We start from the raw sequence: 19872 nt of genomic DNA, 5'->3' as shown, positions 1-19872 counted from the left end.
TTGCTGTACACTGTATATTTTCACTGAGACTGTGTGTGTGTGTGTGTGTGTGTGTGTGTGTGTGTGTGTGTGTGTGTGTGTGTGTGTGTGTGTGTGTGTGTGTGTGTGTGTGTGTGTGTGTGTGTGTGTGTGTGTGTGTGTGTGTGTGTGTGTGTGTGTGTGTGTGTGTGTGTGTGTGTGTGTGTGTGTGTGTGTGTACTTCACACTGCCTGAGGTGAGGCTGAAAGATCGAGAGCTCAGTGGTACCTCTTTAGATTACTCTATTTCCTATGCTCTGATTATCCGGGGCTGAGGTGAGCTGATCTACCCAGCATCCTGAAATCCTGTTCCCGAGAAAGACAGCACGATAGAGAGAGAGAAAGCCATGCTAATGAACTTCATTCCTATGCCACATGGTCATTAATCTACGATTAGAGCACTCGGTGACCCTGCTGGTGCAAGCCAGCCAGCTATAAATATTGACTACTTAGCATGTGAGAAGATATATTGTCCATGTTCTGCTGCATGGATGACAAGGATATTTCAGGCAAACCCTAAACTAAACGAATACAGTATTCTGGTACTGTTTTTCTTTAAAGAGATGTAGAAATGTTATATCCAACAAATTATGTCTATACTGAACTAAAGAAGCATTGGGTACTAGGGGTGTGCCATATCATACCGTTCACGATAATACCGGTATAAATTTTAACATGATAAAAAAGTGTCATATCGCGATGTCAATGATATAGCGACGCAATGACGTATGGCGCATTTACGTTCTCTAGCGCGCACAACAGCATCACCTGTCTGAGAGTAAGAGCAGCCTGTCAGCCTCCGATGACAATTTAGTACATAAAAAGGGAGCTACTTCAATAGAATGGAAGTGGTTTGGTTACAAGAGGTCAGACCTCCAACAAAGCACAATATTTTGCAAAATATGCAACAAAAAAAACTGTTACTGCTAGGTGGAAACACAACAAGCAAAAACACACCGTCGAGTACAACCAAACTTTCTCCGAGACGCAATTTCAAAAACAGCTTGAGTGTTCAGCGGTGCTGCCGCGTCTTCTCTTTCTCTTCTCTCAAAATGTGTTGCACAAGGCAAGAGTCAAGCGCTGCAGGCGGCGATACCACACTCTCGCGTTTAGGAGTCGGGACATAACTGAATTGTCACTTGCACAATCGGGCCATCAGTGCATCACAACTAAAGTTTATAATTTTCACTAAGTCTTATAATCAGTTTAAACATTCAAGCGATTTTAAACTATCCAGTAGGCAACTTGCGCGCTCCCTGCGAGACTCTGAGCGTTTCTCTGCGTGCATACATACAGTAAAGCCGCCTCACAAACAGCTCGAGAGTAACAAAAGTAATTTTTCCCGGATTATATCGCTTTAATTGGGGCAAAATTGTGTCAAAATTCTGGTCTTGGTAAGTATACTCGTAAACACAGTCGGATGTATAAATATAAAATATGCGATATAAAACGCATGTGACAGACAGTATAATGACAGACAGCAATGGATCAGTGCACTAGCAGTAAAAGTGACAGCAGCCACATGTGTCTGTCATTAATGTTGTCGTCAAAACAACAAAAGATAGCTTTAAATTGTAAGGAATGAGAATTAATAGCCTATGTATTTCGTTTAGTCAATCAGAACTAAAAGACTATGTGTTATTTTACATGTGATTACTTTATTCAGTTTCTGTAATATTTCTGAATACTAGTGTTAGACCCACCCAAAAACTTTTTTCTTTATTTGTATCTTTTTTTTTGTATAGATTTTCGCTACTTTTTTCAATTTAATTCAAAGATTGAAATCAAGCTTCCTTGTGTTGTGTAAACACAACAAAATTACCCCATTGTAAAAACGCAATGAGTGAGCAAACATTTAGGCGAGATAAACGTAATGAGTTTCTATATCGTCATAAATATCATTATCGCAAATATTCTTGAAATATCGTGATATAATTTTGAGAGCTTTGAGTTTTTTAAGAGCGCGTCTACAAGGAGCATGAAAAGGAAGAGAGAACATTTTGTGCAAGCATGTATGGGAACTGAATCAAGAAAAAGAAATGAAAAGGACCATAGAGGCATTCAAAGAACGCAGACCACAGGTGTTCATGGCCTCTTGAACTAATTTAACCAAGGATACTGCATTATAGCACACAAGTGCAACAAAAGCAGACACCCAGATGCACAGCAACATCTATAAACACACACACACACAAACTTTGGCTGCATTACAATGCAAAACTGAATGCACAGGTCTGCACTTCCAAATTTCTCTTTACATTAACTTAAAACTTAAGTGTTTACATTAATGACAAGATGCACTAGGCTGTTAGTCAGCACTAACTAGCACTGTTAATGTAACTTTAGAAGGGCTCACAAGTGTTTAACAGGAACTGAAATGACAATGTCTTTCAAATCCCAATTCAATTCCTAAATATGAAGAGAAAGAACAATAGATAATGTTTTAAATCCTTCCTACTGTGCAGATATTTGAATTTATTTGATATATTTCATATCTAATAAATTAACTTTTGTGGACTAGGGTGGAAGTATTTCTTAGAACACATCAACTTCCTGTGAGTGACCAATTTAATTCCAATTCGCACTCGTGAATTGAAAGGCACCCAATTCTTCAATTCTAAATTTTGCAAATAATCTTTTAGTGAAAATTCACACATTATAAAAACCTTGCGTTTAAATCTGTTAAGACTTGAATCTATTTTTTATAAAGGGAAAAAAAGAAGTAATTTACGTCCCAAGTGATTATTCCCAGTGCTCACATTTACCATTTATAACGTGGCATTTTGCAAATTCTGCACATTAGTGAAATAATTCATTCTCAATCATAAACCCCCACCTATATGTAGCCTATATCAGTGAGAGACTCTGCTTTCACCAGTTTTATAAGGACTTATTCTCTTTATGTTTCTTTAAATGTTTGTAAACAATACGGATTATTAATGGATCATTGATAACAGTATTTAGTTATCTGACGCAATGTAAAATCTGGTGTAATCTCTCTCTCTCTCTCTCTCTCTCTCTCTCTCTCTCTCTCTCTCTCTCTCTCTCTCTAAGGTAATAAATAAATAAAGAATGGTTATAAAATCGTGTGATTTTCCTAAAAAGAAAACGTGATATGATATTTTTTGCCACACCGCCCACCGCATCACCATCCACCTTTTGATTTCAGCAAATTAGTTCAAGCGAACGCAGACAACATGAGTAATATTTATGAGCCCAGAAGCATGTTAGAATTTAGCATGTATTATTAGTTATTGTAATACATGCTAAATATATTATTTAATACATGCTAAATATAGCATATATTATTAGTCTTTTTTCCAGAAACATTAAGTGACCAATAATGTCTCAAGCACCACTGCAAACCCATAATCCCATAAGTTCTGTTTAATATGACAAATATGCATTCATACAATACGTTTTCATTCACACATAGTTGCCAAATTGTGGTTCTAATTATTAGTTATATCATTGATTGGATATTTCTTAAAAGTTCAGTTATTATGCTTTCAAGTCATTGTGTGTAGAGAAGCTGGTTTGATCTGGAATGTGCCATATAGCCTACATTAATGTCCATGAGTGTGTGTCAAAAATCTTTTGAGTAAACTAAAAAAATGACTAGCCAATGGCGATTCTGTTGCCAGTCTGTGTGTAGAGGTTTGAGTGGATATTATGTAATGACAAAACATTGTAAAATAAGAGAATTGTTACAGGTGTTTAGATTTAGGTCAGATATCAGATATGTATCAGATTTAGAGCCACATATGAAAGATCCAATCTGCAACACATTTCCACCCAAAAAAAAAAAGAAAAGCTGAATTGGTTGACAGTGTAAACTTCAAAATAGATTGATGCTGTGAAACTACACCACAAAAAGCTGCTCGCCTGCTAATGTTGCATCACTTTCAGCTAGTGCTCTCCAGGGCCAAATCTATGCCATCAGCTTCCACACACTCCCTCCAAACACACACAAATATATATCACAGATCCTTATGATGAATGTCATAGGACAAACATTAGCCATAGTGGGCAACAACAGAGGCACGAAAGAGTTAGCACTCATCACAGGCTCCAGCGATTCATAGGCCACGTGGCCTATTAGATGCGGACAGGAAATGGTTCTGCAGTCACAGACTCGGTTGCATTTGTCAGCATTATTAAGAGAGGAGCTGGCTGGCAACTATCTTGCTCAAGAGCCGAGGCGAGGATGCCATCTTGCAAAGGTCACAGGCTGCCTGCTATCCTCCCATTTGTCTGTTTGATTAAGTCTGGCAATTAGAAGACTTGGCTGCCACACTCACAGTCTCCTATATCAGAGAGAGCCAGATTGGATACAAACTAATCACAGAACAGTACTAAGCTGAACAGATGAAATGGTGGAAAAAGAAAAGAAAAGGAAAGAAAAAGAAAACAACACCAAGATGGGCCAAGACTGTAGACAGACTGATGAAATAATCAGTGATGGAATAATACACAAGATGGAGAAAGAGAGAGAGAGTTGGATCAGTACCTAGTTGCCTTCTGATAATTAAGCAATCCGGCTATTGCGGAGTATGTCTTGCCTGCCACACGCACACACACACGGTCAGTAGCACTGCTTACACAAGCTTGATAAGCATAAACACATCCTTACATAACCACACAAACGCACATTCAATCTAGAGTCTGGGGCATAAACGCAGTGACACAAGGCTAATTTAAGAGAGGCTGTAGGATATAGGCTGTGTACAGCATGAACAGCAATTACCAATACTGAGCGTGTCTCCTTGAGGAGTGAGGAATAGAGATCGAGAGATGAGATGATGGGGCCATGACACTCACACATTCTGTCATACAGCTTTATTCGCTTCTTAATAGGCAATGTGGGGTATGTGGTGCGTGTCTGTTTGTGTATGCACAATTTAAGGCTTATTTGCATGCTCTTTCAAAGTTCAATTTCAGTATGACTAAAGCAATAATTTGTCTTTTTAAAGTGCAAAAGAAAGGAGAGGTCACTTTTACCGTTGGTCAATGATTTTTTTTGTGGGTAAAATTGAGTAATTTCGATAGAAATCCACAGGATTGGGAATTTTGGCCTAAGATGTGCTCATGTAGATTTTGCGGCAGGTTTAAGTTGGTCACGCAATTTATTTTTGGGGTTGTTTGGACCGCAAGTTTACTCAAAATATCTTCTTTTATATATATATATATATATATTTTTGTGAACCATTCCAATAAATATGCATTTATGTGTGAGTTACAGAGAGGATGTGATGCGTCTTCCTCAGAGGCATAGATCACAGAGCTGCCCCTTAATGTCAGAAACACTGTTTTTTGCCATGGCAACTTATCCCTGTCAGTGGTGTGGGTGTTAGGGAAACCAGACAGTTGATGCAAATAAGAAGTCAAATACTTGTTATGCACATGTTGTATGTTTTGGGTGATCTGGTCTGTAAACAGATGTGTTCATTAAGTCAAATGTGCTGATTATCTCAATTATGTTTCATCTCCACTGACATTTGATTTATATCATTAGCCAAAACATTTTGAAGAAACATAACCACAATGTCTTTGTGTGCGAATGTTTGAATGAATCACTAAATGCAAAGTCTATATACTGAGTTCTCTCCCATCTCTCTATCAAAAGATAGATTGTTTGACATAAACTGCTCTTAAATCATCACAGAGCAAAGACAAAAAATTCCAAGTGCTCCCTGAATCAAGCGTGAACACAACACAGCAGAAAACTGGACGTCTTAAATTCACACCTGCTTTCACGGACGTGATTAGGAGCAACCACTGTTCTAACATCAATGTTCTGAGACACGCCACAGTGCACTTTTCATCTGCCTATCTGGGCTGAAACACACCTCTTATTCATTCTGTCACACACATTGTGTGGAGAGGCCTGGGTGACCATCAGAAAGTCATTAAGCCCATTGTTTGCCACATAACTCCCACATAATTTTATAATGGCTTAATGTATGCTTAGATTTTACAGAATGAGGTCTGACCTGCTGCTGAAGGAGGACTTGTTCTTATAGTCACTAAATAGTTGTAACAATGATTCTCTCTAACTTTGTGAGGTGTTTCTATATTTGCTACAGTACATTGTTACATGAAATATTAATTTTACCCTAGAGTTCATTAAATTATTTAAATAGTTTTCTCTTTCCATACCTGTCAGTCTTTACACATACTTCATCTCCATCCTTTGGATAGAGGACAAACCTAAACATTACCAACCGCAAACACCATAGCTCTCTCATCTCCTCTCTCTCTCTCTCTCTCTCTCTCTCTCTCGCTCTCTCTCTCTCTCTCTCGTTCCTGTCCCTCCTACCTGTCACGAGGATAGCCATTAAACCTCCAGCCCTTCCTCTTAACTCTAAAAATAATGGTGCAGTTGAATACCGTGTTCTTGGACTATTTTGTCCAACAACAAAAAAAGTAGGACTACTTTTTAAAAAATGATTTAAAAAACACCATTAAGACGCTTATTTAGACACCTTTGGTTTGAATGTAGGTCAACAGTCTTTTTTACAGAGGAAGTTTTGTCTTCAAATATGTTTCAGAGGATGTGCTGGTGGTATCATTTAGCAAAGTAAGAAAAACATGTGAGTGCGATGTTTTTCATTTGTAAGTTGCTTCGGATAAAAGTTGCTGTTAAATTAATAAATGTAATGTACAAATGTCATTAAAAAAAATTTTAGGAACTAAAAAAAAAACAAGGGTCTATTGAAAAATGTATGGGAAAGAAAATCAAAAATCACTGGTTCTCAACTATTTTAACAGCAAGGCCCCCTTTGTTCAAGAATTTTCTAAGGCCCTCCAATCTAAACTGATATTTACCTTGGGTACTTCAGTTGTAATAAAAACAAGTGAACTCAAAAATAAGATGTCAGTTTAAATTCCGTATATGTTTATTTTAGGTGTTTTTAACACATTTTAATTGGGATCAAAAACTAAATTTAAATCTTTTTAATGTTTATCAGGCCCCTTCTGGAAGTTTGCAAAGGTTGAGAACCACTGATCTAAAGACATCATCTGTGTGCCATTTTCACTTTTCCAGTATAAGTATAACGGAGAAAGAAACTGTTGGTGAAATGTTGTACATGACATGTCCAAAGGTGTAAGAAAATCTTCGCATATGGACCTTTAAGTGTAACATACTGTATAACATACACAGCAAGTTTATCTGGAAGTATAAATGTATTGTCTGCTAGAGGGCAGGTTTTGCACACAGTTTGAAGGCTTCTGCTTGAGTGTTTGAGTCTATGTGTGTGCGTGTGCAAATGTATGACCCTGTGAAGCATTTGCTAGCTCCTCTGGGTCCATGGCGGAAGAAGCTCCCCATATGCTGTGGTAACTCTTTGGCTCATGCGGACCAGATTAACAGATTTTCAGTATTGAAGGCTGGTCAAGACCCAGAAAAACATTGAGCCTGTCATTCAAATTAAGCCCTGTTGATGTGTGTGTTTAGGGCCATTACCAGAATGGGGCTCAGCCTCAGAATCTCCCTTGCAAAACACATGCTTGCTGGTCTAATGCAAAAACCATGGTTTCGGACACCTGGCCATGTTCCACATGCAAGAATAATAATGAAGACTATATTCCTCGATGAAATATAGAGAAAGAAAATGACTAAGAGAGGAACATACTGGACCAGCTGAGAGAGGAGAAAGAGAAGAATAGGCTAGTGTCAATCTGAAAACTTGCACTGAGTTACAAGGAGCTCAACACCATCATGTCTAATTGAGAGAGAAAGAGGGCTTGAGCAAGAGAGTTGATGGCATCTTTAAGGTAAGATTATATTGCACTGTTGAGATTGGTTTGAGGACTGTCATTGATATACACACACAAATACTCAAGCTATCTATTGGCATCCTCTGTGCAGGGGTTAATTGATCCCACAGCACTGATACCACAAAGACTGGCAAGCATCAGACGTGCTTTGACAAGAAAGCAGAAGGGTTACGAGGCAAAAGATAGAACGTGAGGTGGAGAGTGAGAAAGCTAATGAAGAAATGCAGGGGGAAAGGAAGGAAAGACCCAGGAAGACAACTCAGACTGGACTATTTGCCCAAATTACCCAGACTCACTCAGACACAACACATCAACATGCAAGGAAAGGGAGATGTATGGGGTGATTTGTCGGAAGAGAGATGATGTCAGGAATAATATATTTATGAATATTTATAAAGGCATAGCCATATCAGTTCTGTATACTTGAACTGTAAAAATGCCAATGCAAAAGACTTAAAATCAAAATGTACAGTATACTGTAAAAAAAAATGGTTTATCAATAATAGTCTTATTTTTGTAAAAATAGTTCAAACATGTTAATTGGTTAACTGCAAGTTACCCTTTAATACACGGAGACTTAAGATGGTTTTATAATAAACGACATGTATTATCCTTGTAGTTATCAGTACATTGTAAGGTAAAAATATGGAGAGCAGTTTTGTCACCGTACATACTAGGCTATGTACTTATAGTAATTGCAATAACTGGGTATAACCCTGAACCATAATCCTAAACCTAACCCATGTAGTTACCTTATATTACCCAGTACTTTAAGGAAAGTAAACTGTAAATACACATACTTTAAAATAAAGTACAACCAAAACATGATTTTTGAAGGGATTTAAGTAGATTGGTATGTAAACATTATAACACTTAAGGTTAAAATATACAAGCACATATACACTACCAGTCAAAAGTTTTGGATCGGTAAGATTTTGAATGTTTTTAAAAGTCTCTTCTGCTCACCAAGGCTGCATTTATTTGATTAAAAAAAAAGTAATATTTTGAAATATTATTACAATTTAAAACAGCTGTTTTCTATGTAAATGTATAGTAAAGTGTAATTTATTCCTGTGATGACAAAGCTGAACTTTCAGCATCATTACTCCAGTCTTAAGTGTCACATGATCCTTCAGAAATCATTCTAATATGATGATTTGATGCTCAAAAAACATTTAAAAACATTAAATGTTTAAAACATTAAAAAATCTTACCGATCCAAATTTTTTGAACAGCAGTGTCACATTTTATTACAGTGAATTTCTAGCATAAATTTAACTGGATTTTTTTACAGTGTCTTTTTAGACATGCTTGTAAAATTTGTCAAATGTCAAAAGGAGAGATTTAAACTTAACAATATTGCAAGAGTAATTTGTGGCTTATATATACACACAAAGTTAATACTGATGTTAGTGATAGACAGTGATAATGTTTACTGGCGCATCTGCCCGTACTGTGACCAGGGAGAAGTGGAGACAGAGCAACACTTCCTCACCAGCTGCCCCAACTATGAGGACAATAGAGGGACTTTTTATACAAAATTTGAAATACTTTGCCCTAACTTCATAAAATGAAAAAACAAAACACAATTTCAACATCTATTAGGTGAAAAAAGAGATTGTATCATACTAGCAGCCAGATACATTGATGCTTGTCACAAAAAGAGAGAGTCGACGACTAATCAGTGATGCACTCACACACATGCTCGTACACACAGACACGAAAACACTTAAACACTGAATTCTTCACAAAATTTTGAAATGTTCATAAACGGTTCTATTTAAAAAAAAAAAATTACACTGTTAATTTGTACATTTAGATTTAAGTATGTTATAATAGTTTATTATTTTGATGTCTTTATAATTATTCTATGTATTCCAAGCTTTGGCAAAATTGTATGATGTACAGTCATGCCAATAAAGCAATTTTTTTAATTGAATTGAATTGATAATGGCACAGATATCAAATCATTTCAATATGTGAATATTTGATTTGTGTTAGGTCAGGTATAACAAAAAGCACTCCATTTAAATGGCACACTGTAAATTCATCCAGTTAGCACACAGAAGCGAGACAGAAGAGAAAAGTACAGAAAAGAGAGGTACTTTGTTAACATTCAGCAATCTTGACAGCAGTGCGAGATAATGAAGACACTCTACATTCACCTCCAGACATTGTCACTTCTTTGACTGTTCTGTAGAAGAATATTGTATGCGAGAGAATCAGCGGCCTACAAAGTGCATTTAGATTTTGTTTTGGTCTTCTCCATATATTAATCATTGAATACCTACAGAAGATCAAAGTATAGCTTGGAGGTTTTAAAGTTGCCATAGAGGCCGTCATCAAATGCTTTGCAAGGTTGCCGTCTTGCAACTTTTTCTGCAGCGTGTACGCTCAAAGATTTGTTCAGATGGCAAGTCCTCACTTAGTGACTGGTTTTTGCTTCTTAATATTAAAAATGAATAACATTTAGCTAATTCAAAAGAGAATTTTGTCTTAGAGATATAGTCTAATGTTCCAAATTGCAGTATTTAAAAGAGCTGGATTAAAAAAAAATCTATTTTCCAAAGCTAAAGAAGAGGAAAGATATAAATATCTTTAATACACCTAAAAAAATACCCCTTTTTTATTATAAATGTGGTTACCTGAAAGCTCATTACTTCCAATTAGCCACAGGCAAATATGAGGTCAGCAGATGCTCTTCTCACTCCTCATTAAAACCAGCTGTTTGGCCTCATTGTTTGTGCTAAGCTTTGGCGCACACCGCACAACATTCACAGACCTGCAAACATTCTCACACGCACAAATAAGCGCCCTTGAACATATGCTAGGAACAGAGATGCAAAAAAAAGCAGTAGCTCCAGAGCTGCAGGTCCAGCAAGCAGAAAGCCCCTGATTAACAAACCAACACTAATTAAATCACAGACTGCTAAATCATGCCCGATCAACTCCTCAAATATGAGCACATTCAACTAAACTCCTCATCTTCCCAGCAGTTTCTCCTAACTTAGCTGCCAGTCTTAAATCCCCAAAATGAGAAAGTGAATGAGTTGGGATTACATGGCTAATGCAAGCAGATGAAGGAAAGTAGAGCACAATCTCCAACTCAAAAGGATTAAATCACCCCGGATTCGTGCCTAAAGTCAATTTGATGCATGGGGATCACCTGGAGATGCAAAGGATGCAATTAAAGGTGAATAGAGAAGTATGATGATATTTTGGTAAAAGGACCCATGTAAGTATCTTACCAAATTCCCTCCTTCTCTCCCTCCTCACACACACAAATACCTAAATTGCTGGGCATTGCCTGAATGGCCTGTATAAATGGAGACGAATTTTTAAAAGCCAAAGGAGTGATGCAGAAGAAAATCTTGATTGGATGAACAAAGGAATATGCACAAGCACTTAAAATGTAAAACTTGAACTTAATTGAAAAATTGCTGCCAGCCTGCAATGATTGGTTAATTGCACTTATTTTGACAACTTTGAATTGAATTACTGATTAAGAAAATCCGATTGAAACTAAAATAATGACCAAAATTATAGTTACAAGTAAAATGGATGCAAAGATGTTGTTGATGATTAAAAAAACGCACATTTGCATAATTCACAGTAAATCCCACTAATGTGAGAATTCAGTTTACAAATGATATAATAATTTGATGTAATTTGCTGCATTTATCACCTAGGTGTGTATGAATACATGTCTGCGTCACAACAATGCAAGTGGACGCTTTCATTCGAGCAGCCACCGCGGTTTCATCTGCGCCTTGGCTCAGTGATAATTAAACTTTGATTCCTGTGAACTTTGGGCATCTGTAATGAGGGAAGCTTAATATGACATGCTCAATCTGAAGGGAGGAGAGGAGGATCTGGGTACATGGAGGCGCGTCATTTTGGGTGTCCAGGTGAAATCTGCCAGCACGCGCTGGGGACACTGTCACGTACTGTACAGGTGGCGGGAAAGGGACCAGGGCACATAGTCGTGTTGTACAGATATTTGGATTAGTCACGGCGCACTCACCTCGCTTATCTTTTACTTTGACAGTTATCTCCACTAGCGGCTGCGTCTCACGGTCGAGCCGCCTCGATATAACCAAATCTCCGCTGTCCCGACTCACGGTGACGGGAGAGTTATCCGCGTCCGGGTGAATCAGCTCAAAGCTGGCTAGTTGAAACCTCACCGGGTGCAGATTCATTATGACGGAGCCAATACTCGCGTCTTCAGACACGGTGATAAGCACCGGCTCCGGCACGGAGCGGGACTTTCTCGAGAGTCCGTTATCGAGCTGAGGAAGTGCTGGCCATTGGCGCGGACTGATCTCTATATCCATATTCCGACTGGTCCGAGCGGGCCAACCGTGGTCTCGTGCAAACACGCTGAACTTTATGGGCTGCGCGAGACCGAGAATCGAGTCCACGAGGAGGATGTCGCCGGTTTTGGGCACTACATAGAAACTGCCGTTTCTCGGGAGCGCGTAGTATATGAGCTCGGCGTTTTTGCCACTGTCAATGTCCTCCGCTTTCACCGTGTACACCACCGACCTCAGGGCCGTGGCGTCGTCCAAAGTTATTTTCACGTCTGCATGTTGGAAAGTGGGCTCGTGGTCGTTCGTGTCAAGCACGTCCACTTTAATAGAAGCAACTTCGGCCACGACGCGTTCAGCTGAAGCGCAGCTCTGACAGCACAGCGCGACGCTGAGGAAATATTCAGCGCGCTCTTCTCGATCGAGAACGTTAGAGGTTTTCAATAATATGTGTCCTCGCTTGTGGTGGGCAAATACGTGGAAATCTTCACTCCTGTCCCCCAGGAGTTTTAGGTGCATCCCGGACTTGGAGCACCATCTCTGCGGGTCGATGCGCTTCACCGGGATACTCAGTCCGTTCACTTTTGAGCCAGGTGGAGAGTTTTCAAACACATGCCCGTGAAAAAAAGGTATTCGTTCGTCGGTCTTATTTCCCAACACAAAAGTCACACAATATGGCAACAAAATAGTCCAAAACATGATTGTAAGTTTACAGCACTCTTCCTGATCTCAAGCGACAGTGTTCAGATAGCAGAACATAGTGCATGAATTCCCTCCTCATTCGTTGGACACTGACTGATCCTCCAGAGTCTGAGCAGCAGAACTTTACCAGCCGTCGCCTCGCGCTTAAGCAACGATCTGCTCGGGCGCGCGCTTGAGCTCGTGGAGTTTCAGAGAGCAGCACTACTGTGATGGACAGCGCCACGCGCGAGGGGGCGGGGCTTTGGACTAGACAGGGATTCCTCTAGGAACTCTTCCCTATAGGATTCGGTATTTATTTGATATAAGCAACTTGTGGGGGTGGGGCAACAACAAACAAACACTAAATGTTAGGCTATAGAATGACCATACCATTATACCAGACGATGCTCATTGCTCATGCATAGGAAAGTTAAATATTCTGCTAAATTCTTCTTTGGCTTTCATAAGGTAAATCTTCACCACACTAATTTAGGACACACAAACCAAATTTATGCTCCTCAGTTGCTGGCATGTATGATGTATGTTATGCTCAATACAAACCACTGTTGAGAATACAAGTTAACCACACTAATGGGTTTTTATAATCCATATTTGTATGTGCTGAGCTGTAAAATTGTTAATTATTGTTAAATAATGGTAACTGTCTTCATTTCAGACCAACAAAGTCATGTAAAATGAACTTCTCTAAAATCCACCAACATTTAACACCAACAGAAACTAAAGAAAAAAAATTGCAAGCAATAAAAGGTAACATTTTAACATTTTCAAAAAAGTAATTAACTTCAATTTAATTCTGCACACCTTCCTAATTTTTCTGTTTCTGTGATTTAAAAAAAACAATATTATTATGAATACTTATCCTTGCAAAAGTTTGTGTGGCAGATTTACAAATCTTTCCATAACCTTTATTTATATGTTATGTTCTCTCAGATTGACTGCCAAAGTATTTGCACCTTACAAACAAGGTGCAAAAAGCCATTGTTTAACAAAATTATCTGAAAAGATTTGTTTGTTGGCATATTGTATTGCATGTCACAAATACGACTAGCTTTGTACATTTAAAATGTGTCTTGCCACGGGAGGATGAGCTCCACCAGCTCTTCACCCTTTTCAACTAAACAACTAAAGGGTTTTATTTAAACAATATTTGTATTGTGCTTTTTGAAACTGACTTGAATTGACTCAATATTTACTCCACTGTTCTGTACTATTTGAACATGATATTAAATAGTTGAAAAAATATTTTCCTGTTCTGAATTCTTTATGCATTTGATTTTAATAAGGCCACACAAACTGTCAGTTTTAAGAGATATTTTACTTGACAGTATTTCTGGCTTTGGTACCATTACTATTACTCTAAAATGTAAAAAATAGTAAGTTAAAACTTACAAGCAGATGAAGGAAAGATCAATGATCAATTTGTCAGCTGATCCATTAGGTATCATGATCTAACAATGTGTGTTAGCCTTTTACATCATTCAGTAGTCACGTTTATGGTTATTTGATCATCATATATTTACTAATATATTGTTGGAATATGACACAATTGATCAACTTGGTAACAATATAGAACCTTGAAGTACCAATAGTAATGATAAAGTGTCTAAATATTACACTGCTAACGTAAATTACTGTCTGAGTTGTCTGAGATTGACATTAAGATATGTATAATATATCACTTTATTTTTTGGAAGAGGTAATTCATTCTAAAGAAACAAATGTATACAGTGAAACACAGCTCTGGTCTGAAACAACATGCCGCACCGGCCCCTCCAGAAATTACAACAAGAAGTTGCGAAGGAGCTGTTAATTGCCTTGCGCAGCGTCCTTTTTAATACGCATTGATATTGTTTCTCCCTCTCTGCCGTGTTAGGCTAGCTAGAGGCAATCTGTGGTGGTCTGCTTTTAAATTTCAATTAGAGATTTATCTCCTCCATTGCTCTGTAATAATATTAACCTGGCCCAACACTAAAGAAGGTGGATGTTATGAGCCGACAAGCCCACAACGTGCCCCTCATCAACGACAGAACACATGCCCATCGTGGCAGCCCTAGATAAGGAAATAAAAACAGCCAGTGGAATCAATACAAAAATATGTGATTCAAAGTTGGAAACATGCCATTTAGACTTCAGAGCAAACACAATTTACCAATTGACAGATCTGTAAATTGTATTAGTGTAAAAATGGCACGTCAGCACTCAGCAGTGTAGTGTTGAATCGCTTGGCATGCATATCTGCATTTTAATAAACGGTTGACGCTCCGAGAAGCGACCGGGGTGAAAACCGTGGGTCGAATATATAGAAGGAACATTAATAACTTAATTTATTTTAATGGGCTATTTAGCTAGTTGCATCCCGCTTCATTAAGAGATTTCACTCTTAACTGAAGTTTGACATGATTGAGGAAGTTGCTTCACAATAGATTTGTAACTTAACCATGCTGTTTTGAATCTGAATACATCTATACACAACACTGATGTTGATAAATCACTGTGTGATGTGAAAGAACTTTAATGACAGGAAAGCAATATGGTCTGTAATGCAGAGATGTCACCCAAGGAGAGAGTGAGCGCCTGAAATTGAGAGCAGTGAGAGATGTGTCTTTCCAAAGCTGTACAAAAGAGAGAGACGGACTCGCAGAAAGAGATACTGAGGGGAAAAAAAATGCTGAAATTCCTTCACAAGTTATCTTTCTACCTCTCCATCAATGTCACTCACTCACATACAGTCACTCTCTCACAGCACACACACACAGACTCACTGAAAATACACCTAAATGTGCTAAAAGAAAAGGAAATAGACTTAACTTGCTATAATTGGTTTTGCATTTTTGTTTTGTAGGCTTTTTTCCAGTAATTATCTGCACAGGCTGACTTTTGGGAAACCTTGCCAAAGTCCAGTGAATGGGGCAGTTAGCACATCTTTTACAATGCAGAGATAAGCAACTATATTGTATATTTTAATGGTCATGGTCAAGCCTGACAGGTCCACATACTCTGAAGTCTGAAGCTGGTTCATTGAACTCCATTATAAGTGGATCAGTGGAAAGTCTCAGTCTTGGTTTCAGCAAGGGCAAATGTGAACACTTTTGTTTTCTGTGAGTGGATGTGTATATGGGCCATTCTACAGAATTGCTTCAAAGTCAGAGTTGGAAACATCTTGAATTTTTTTTTTTTTTTTTTTTTTTACAAATGTTGTATGTATGCAAATTATATAATATCCAAGGTACACATTTCTATTAATTGTGTAGTTAATTATCATATTGTATTTTCAGAAAGTTTTGGAATATTTTTTCCTCTCCCCAAATTTTTCACAACCGAAACACAATAAATAATTTAATAAGAAAGCTTATATTGACCTATTAATAGTTTACATCTACCTTATAAATATATTTTTTGCTATTTTTAGAAAAGTTTTCACAGGTAAATCAATAACAATTAAACAATATTTCAAGTGTCATTTATAAGATTTGTTGTATTTTGAATCCAATCTTTCTTTGTAAAAGGCATTAAGTTAATCATACTGATGTCAAAGTTAAGGATGCATTAGTTTGAATATACATTGAACCAAACACTATAATAACATCTTAGTTGACAATTCAATATACTTTATTTTAGACAAAACATCCATGTTTTGATCGTGATGGCACATTTTCTGTAGTGACAGTAATGCTTTGGTAGCGACCAAATCACATTACAGAATTTTAACTCACAGACTAAAACACTACTAAAACATACTAAGATACTAATGATTTGCATAACTGTACTAAAGTTTTGTTTATTTCACCCACATAAATGATAATGTTTTCCCTTTTGTCACTACCAAAACAATGATGACATGTTTCGATCATGACTGTTTCGGTAGTGACAATTTTAGATACTTTTGAGCTTAGTTCAAAAATGCTAATCAGCACATAGTTACTAGCACAGTTCTGAACAATTGTACAAACACACAAACTAAATTTTATCGAATAACACTCAAAAAACCATGATGTCACAACCGAAACTTCACCACGTTTCGGTAGTGACAATTTTAAGATACTTTTGAACCTAGTTCAAAGATGATAGCCAGCACATGGTAGCCTAACTTCGTCATACTCATATTCTAGTCAGAATGTGAGTCTGATACGGCTCCATAGGGCTTTGATTATGAGGCGTGTCTTAACCGAACCAGGAAGAAAAAAAACTCTGCACTCAATTGGATAGACCTACAACCAATCAGAGCAACGCAGTAAGTGACGAATGTTGAGCTACGCATAGTTGTCAACAGAACTCAACTGCACGCACGCTGGAAGAAGTAGTAAAATAATGAGTGTTGCTTCTTTTACTTGGTCCTACATGAGTGCGACAAAAGGAGAAACCACAACGACCACAGGGCTTTCATTGCGTCCCATCTTCTTAGCGACCATCGGAGCCAACTGATAAATTGAACTTTTGCCGAATCCCGTAGGAAGGACGGCAAACACATCTTTCCGATCGACAAATGCCTTGATTGCAGTTCTCTGTTCGTCTTTTAAAATGCATAGCTGTCGTTTTATTTTACAACAGACGCGATAGCGGAATCTATACATCTCAGTTCTCCAGCGGCAGTCATCTCTGAGGGAAACCAGTTCAACCCAAGCGCTCTTTGATAACGTGATGATTACGTAACTGCAGATCATCTGTCCATCATCGTATAAAGCCCGCCCTGGCAATTTGATTGGCCTGACGATTTCTGAACCGATCATAATTACTCCTCAATGGATCGAGTCCAGACCAAACTTCCCAACCAAAAAATGTTGTGGGCGGGGTTCAGACTGGCATCCAGGCTAAGCACATGGTTACCTAGCACAGTTCTGAACAGTTGTACACACATAAAACCTCAATTTTATGGAATAACACCCCAAAAAGTTTGCTTAATTGCAGAAAAAAGGTGTTTGGTAGTGACATTCCTTAAAGTTACAAGTTAAAGTTAACAAATTGAAAAAGAAAAACCCATTTCAATATCATTTTCACAAGTTGAAATTTCAGGGTTAGGGTTCGGGACAGCCACCTCCCAATTTAAAGTTCCCAAATAAATGATGATTTTATATATATTGTGCTTACTGATATTTTAAATATTATTGTGGGGATTCAATAGATAATAGAAAGATCTTTGTAAACATCTAAAATTTGAATACTTAAATGCTTTTTAAATGTGTTTTTTTTTTTTTTTTTGGTTGTGGGACAGCAGTTTGTACCAATTCTGTAGAATGGCCCATATATTACTTTCTCATATTTTAATAAAAACATTTTTTAAAGTTTGTCCTCTGAAAGACAAAAGGTGCATTGAAAATCAGCAGCGAAACATGTTTTGAAATTGTTTTTAATAGTCAAAGGAGTGAGTGGAGCACAAGACCCATGAACATATGGGACATAATTTGTGGGCATCATTATGAAATTTCAATATGGCACGCTAATCAAAATGAGTGGAGAACGAGCCAAATTATACATTCTTGGCTCCGAAAATCTACCTTTTTTTCTTTCCTTTTTTAGACAAAGCATCAAATAATTGTTCTGATTTGAAACAACACTTTCATGGCACATTACCCTTGACTATCCCTGACATTCAATAACATTTGTTCTGTTATTGAGGAAAGCTCGTAAAAAATGTGTCAAAATGCGTGATAGAGTTTTACGTCTTTGCCCTTGGCTTCAATGGTTTTACAATAACAATTTGGCTTTGAGGCATAAAACCTAATGATCGGGTCTGTCATATTTGCATATGCAGAGAGGTGGGGGTTATTGCTTTCTATGAGATGGCGGTTACAGTGCATAATTAGAGAGTCTAGCAGTTAGGTTCCTCATCAGCGGCAGGGCCTCGGCAGCGGAGCAGAGTATTTCCTGTTAATGAGGCTTGTCACCGCTCGCTTTTACCCTCATCTCCTCTTCGCAGCTCACCCAAGACACTCCAGTATGTTGGCTTGGGTGTAATCAGCACACAATCATGCTCATTACATCCCTTACCAAAATAAACCTCCTCTAAATGTCCTCATCACATAACATTCCTCTCTGGTTGGGGAGGGGGAACTGTAGAAGCAGCAATAAAGTCTATAACATCTGTAAGGTCATGTTATGAAACAGAACCAGATGTATATCTCTGTCTTTACCTACTTATTTTAAGCAAAGTCCCTTTCAAGGAAAGTCTGTTCACTAAGCAACCATATTTGCAATGCCTCTGTGCAGCTTTTACAAGCCAAGTGCTATAAACTTGAATGGGGAAATCCTGAACTCTCAAAAACTGCTTGCCACACTACCACTTAAATAACATATTTAAAATCAGCAACAAAATCTGATATGAACTGTACCATTAATGTTTCATAAAGGTTTATATTTCAGATTGGTTCAAGGCAACGCACATGTGGAGCCCTAAGCTTAGGACACTGACTATTCCTATAGGAATTGAGCTTCTAAAGGCAGCTGCGTGTTGAACTTTCTCCCAATCATAGTAATATGAGTGCACTGTCTTGGTGTAAGTAAAGTCTTTAAGGACCGTAAATTATAAATCCCAATACATTCCCAGTGTAAATTTGTACAGAGATTTTAAATCAGAGTCACTGCTCAGGTTGTGTGCCCTCCAGGGAGTGATATTTCGAGCCAGACCATCATTCGCTTGGCAGGATCTTCTGGTCAGCTGGTCCCGCATGCATTTTACTACAGAGGGAGTTCTCACTGATGCAGAAAGACCCTACCTGTGTCCTCGGTTCCGTAGGTCATCTGGCTAACAGAAGCACAGGTGCCATTCAATGGGTGGCTGGATCACCTCCATTGGTGGTGAAGACTAAACCTGCAGCAAAACAAGAAAAAGATTATTAAAGAGGAGCAGGCAGAGGTAGGATCAGACAGAGGTAAGATTTATGTGAGGAAAGTGCCCTTGTTTTGGTTTCTTCATTTCTTGGCCAATAAGCAAAGGGTCTATATCCTACCCGCTCACTCCCCCATTCCTTCCTCCTGAACTGAAGAGAACTGGTGTTGAAATGGAAAGTGACAGAGGGTTCCTTATATAGCCCCCTGCTGCCTGGACATAAAACGGCGCAGCTTAAAGG

At 38.1% G+C, this 19872-nt stretch overlaps 1 protein-coding gene across 3 annotated transcripts in view; it reads right to left on the bottom strand.

Annotated features, from left to right (window-relative positions):
- The window catches only part of si:ch211-186j3.6 (neural-cadherin), a 380887-nt gene extending 361281 nt beyond the window's left edge, over positions 1 to 19606 (bottom strand). The window contains exon 1 of one of the 3 annotated variants that reach the window (XM_056242529.1): positions 19519 to 19606. In XM_056242529.1, the coding sequence (XP_056098504.1) occupies positions 19519 to 19543 (25 nt within the window). In that variant the 5' untranslated portion in view covers positions 19544 to 19606. Of the gene's footprint in view, positions 1 to 11823; positions 12983 to 19518 lie in introns of those variants that run through there. The other 2 variants (XM_056242538.1, XM_056242521.1) reach the window with 2 other exon arrangements.
- Positions 19607 to 19872: the final 266 nt, after the last annotated feature.

The sequence above is a fragment of the Rhinichthys klamathensis genome, unplaced genomic scaffold (genome assembly GCF_029890125.1).
Source record: "Rhinichthys klamathensis goyatoka isolate OS25496 unplaced genomic scaffold, OSU_Roscu_1.1 h1tg000022l_1, whole genome shotgun sequence".
Classification (NCBI taxonomy): Eukaryota; Metazoa; Chordata; class Actinopteri; order Cypriniformes; family Leuciscidae; genus Rhinichthys; species Rhinichthys klamathensis.
This window is presented reverse-complemented; position numbering and strand designations above follow the sequence as displayed.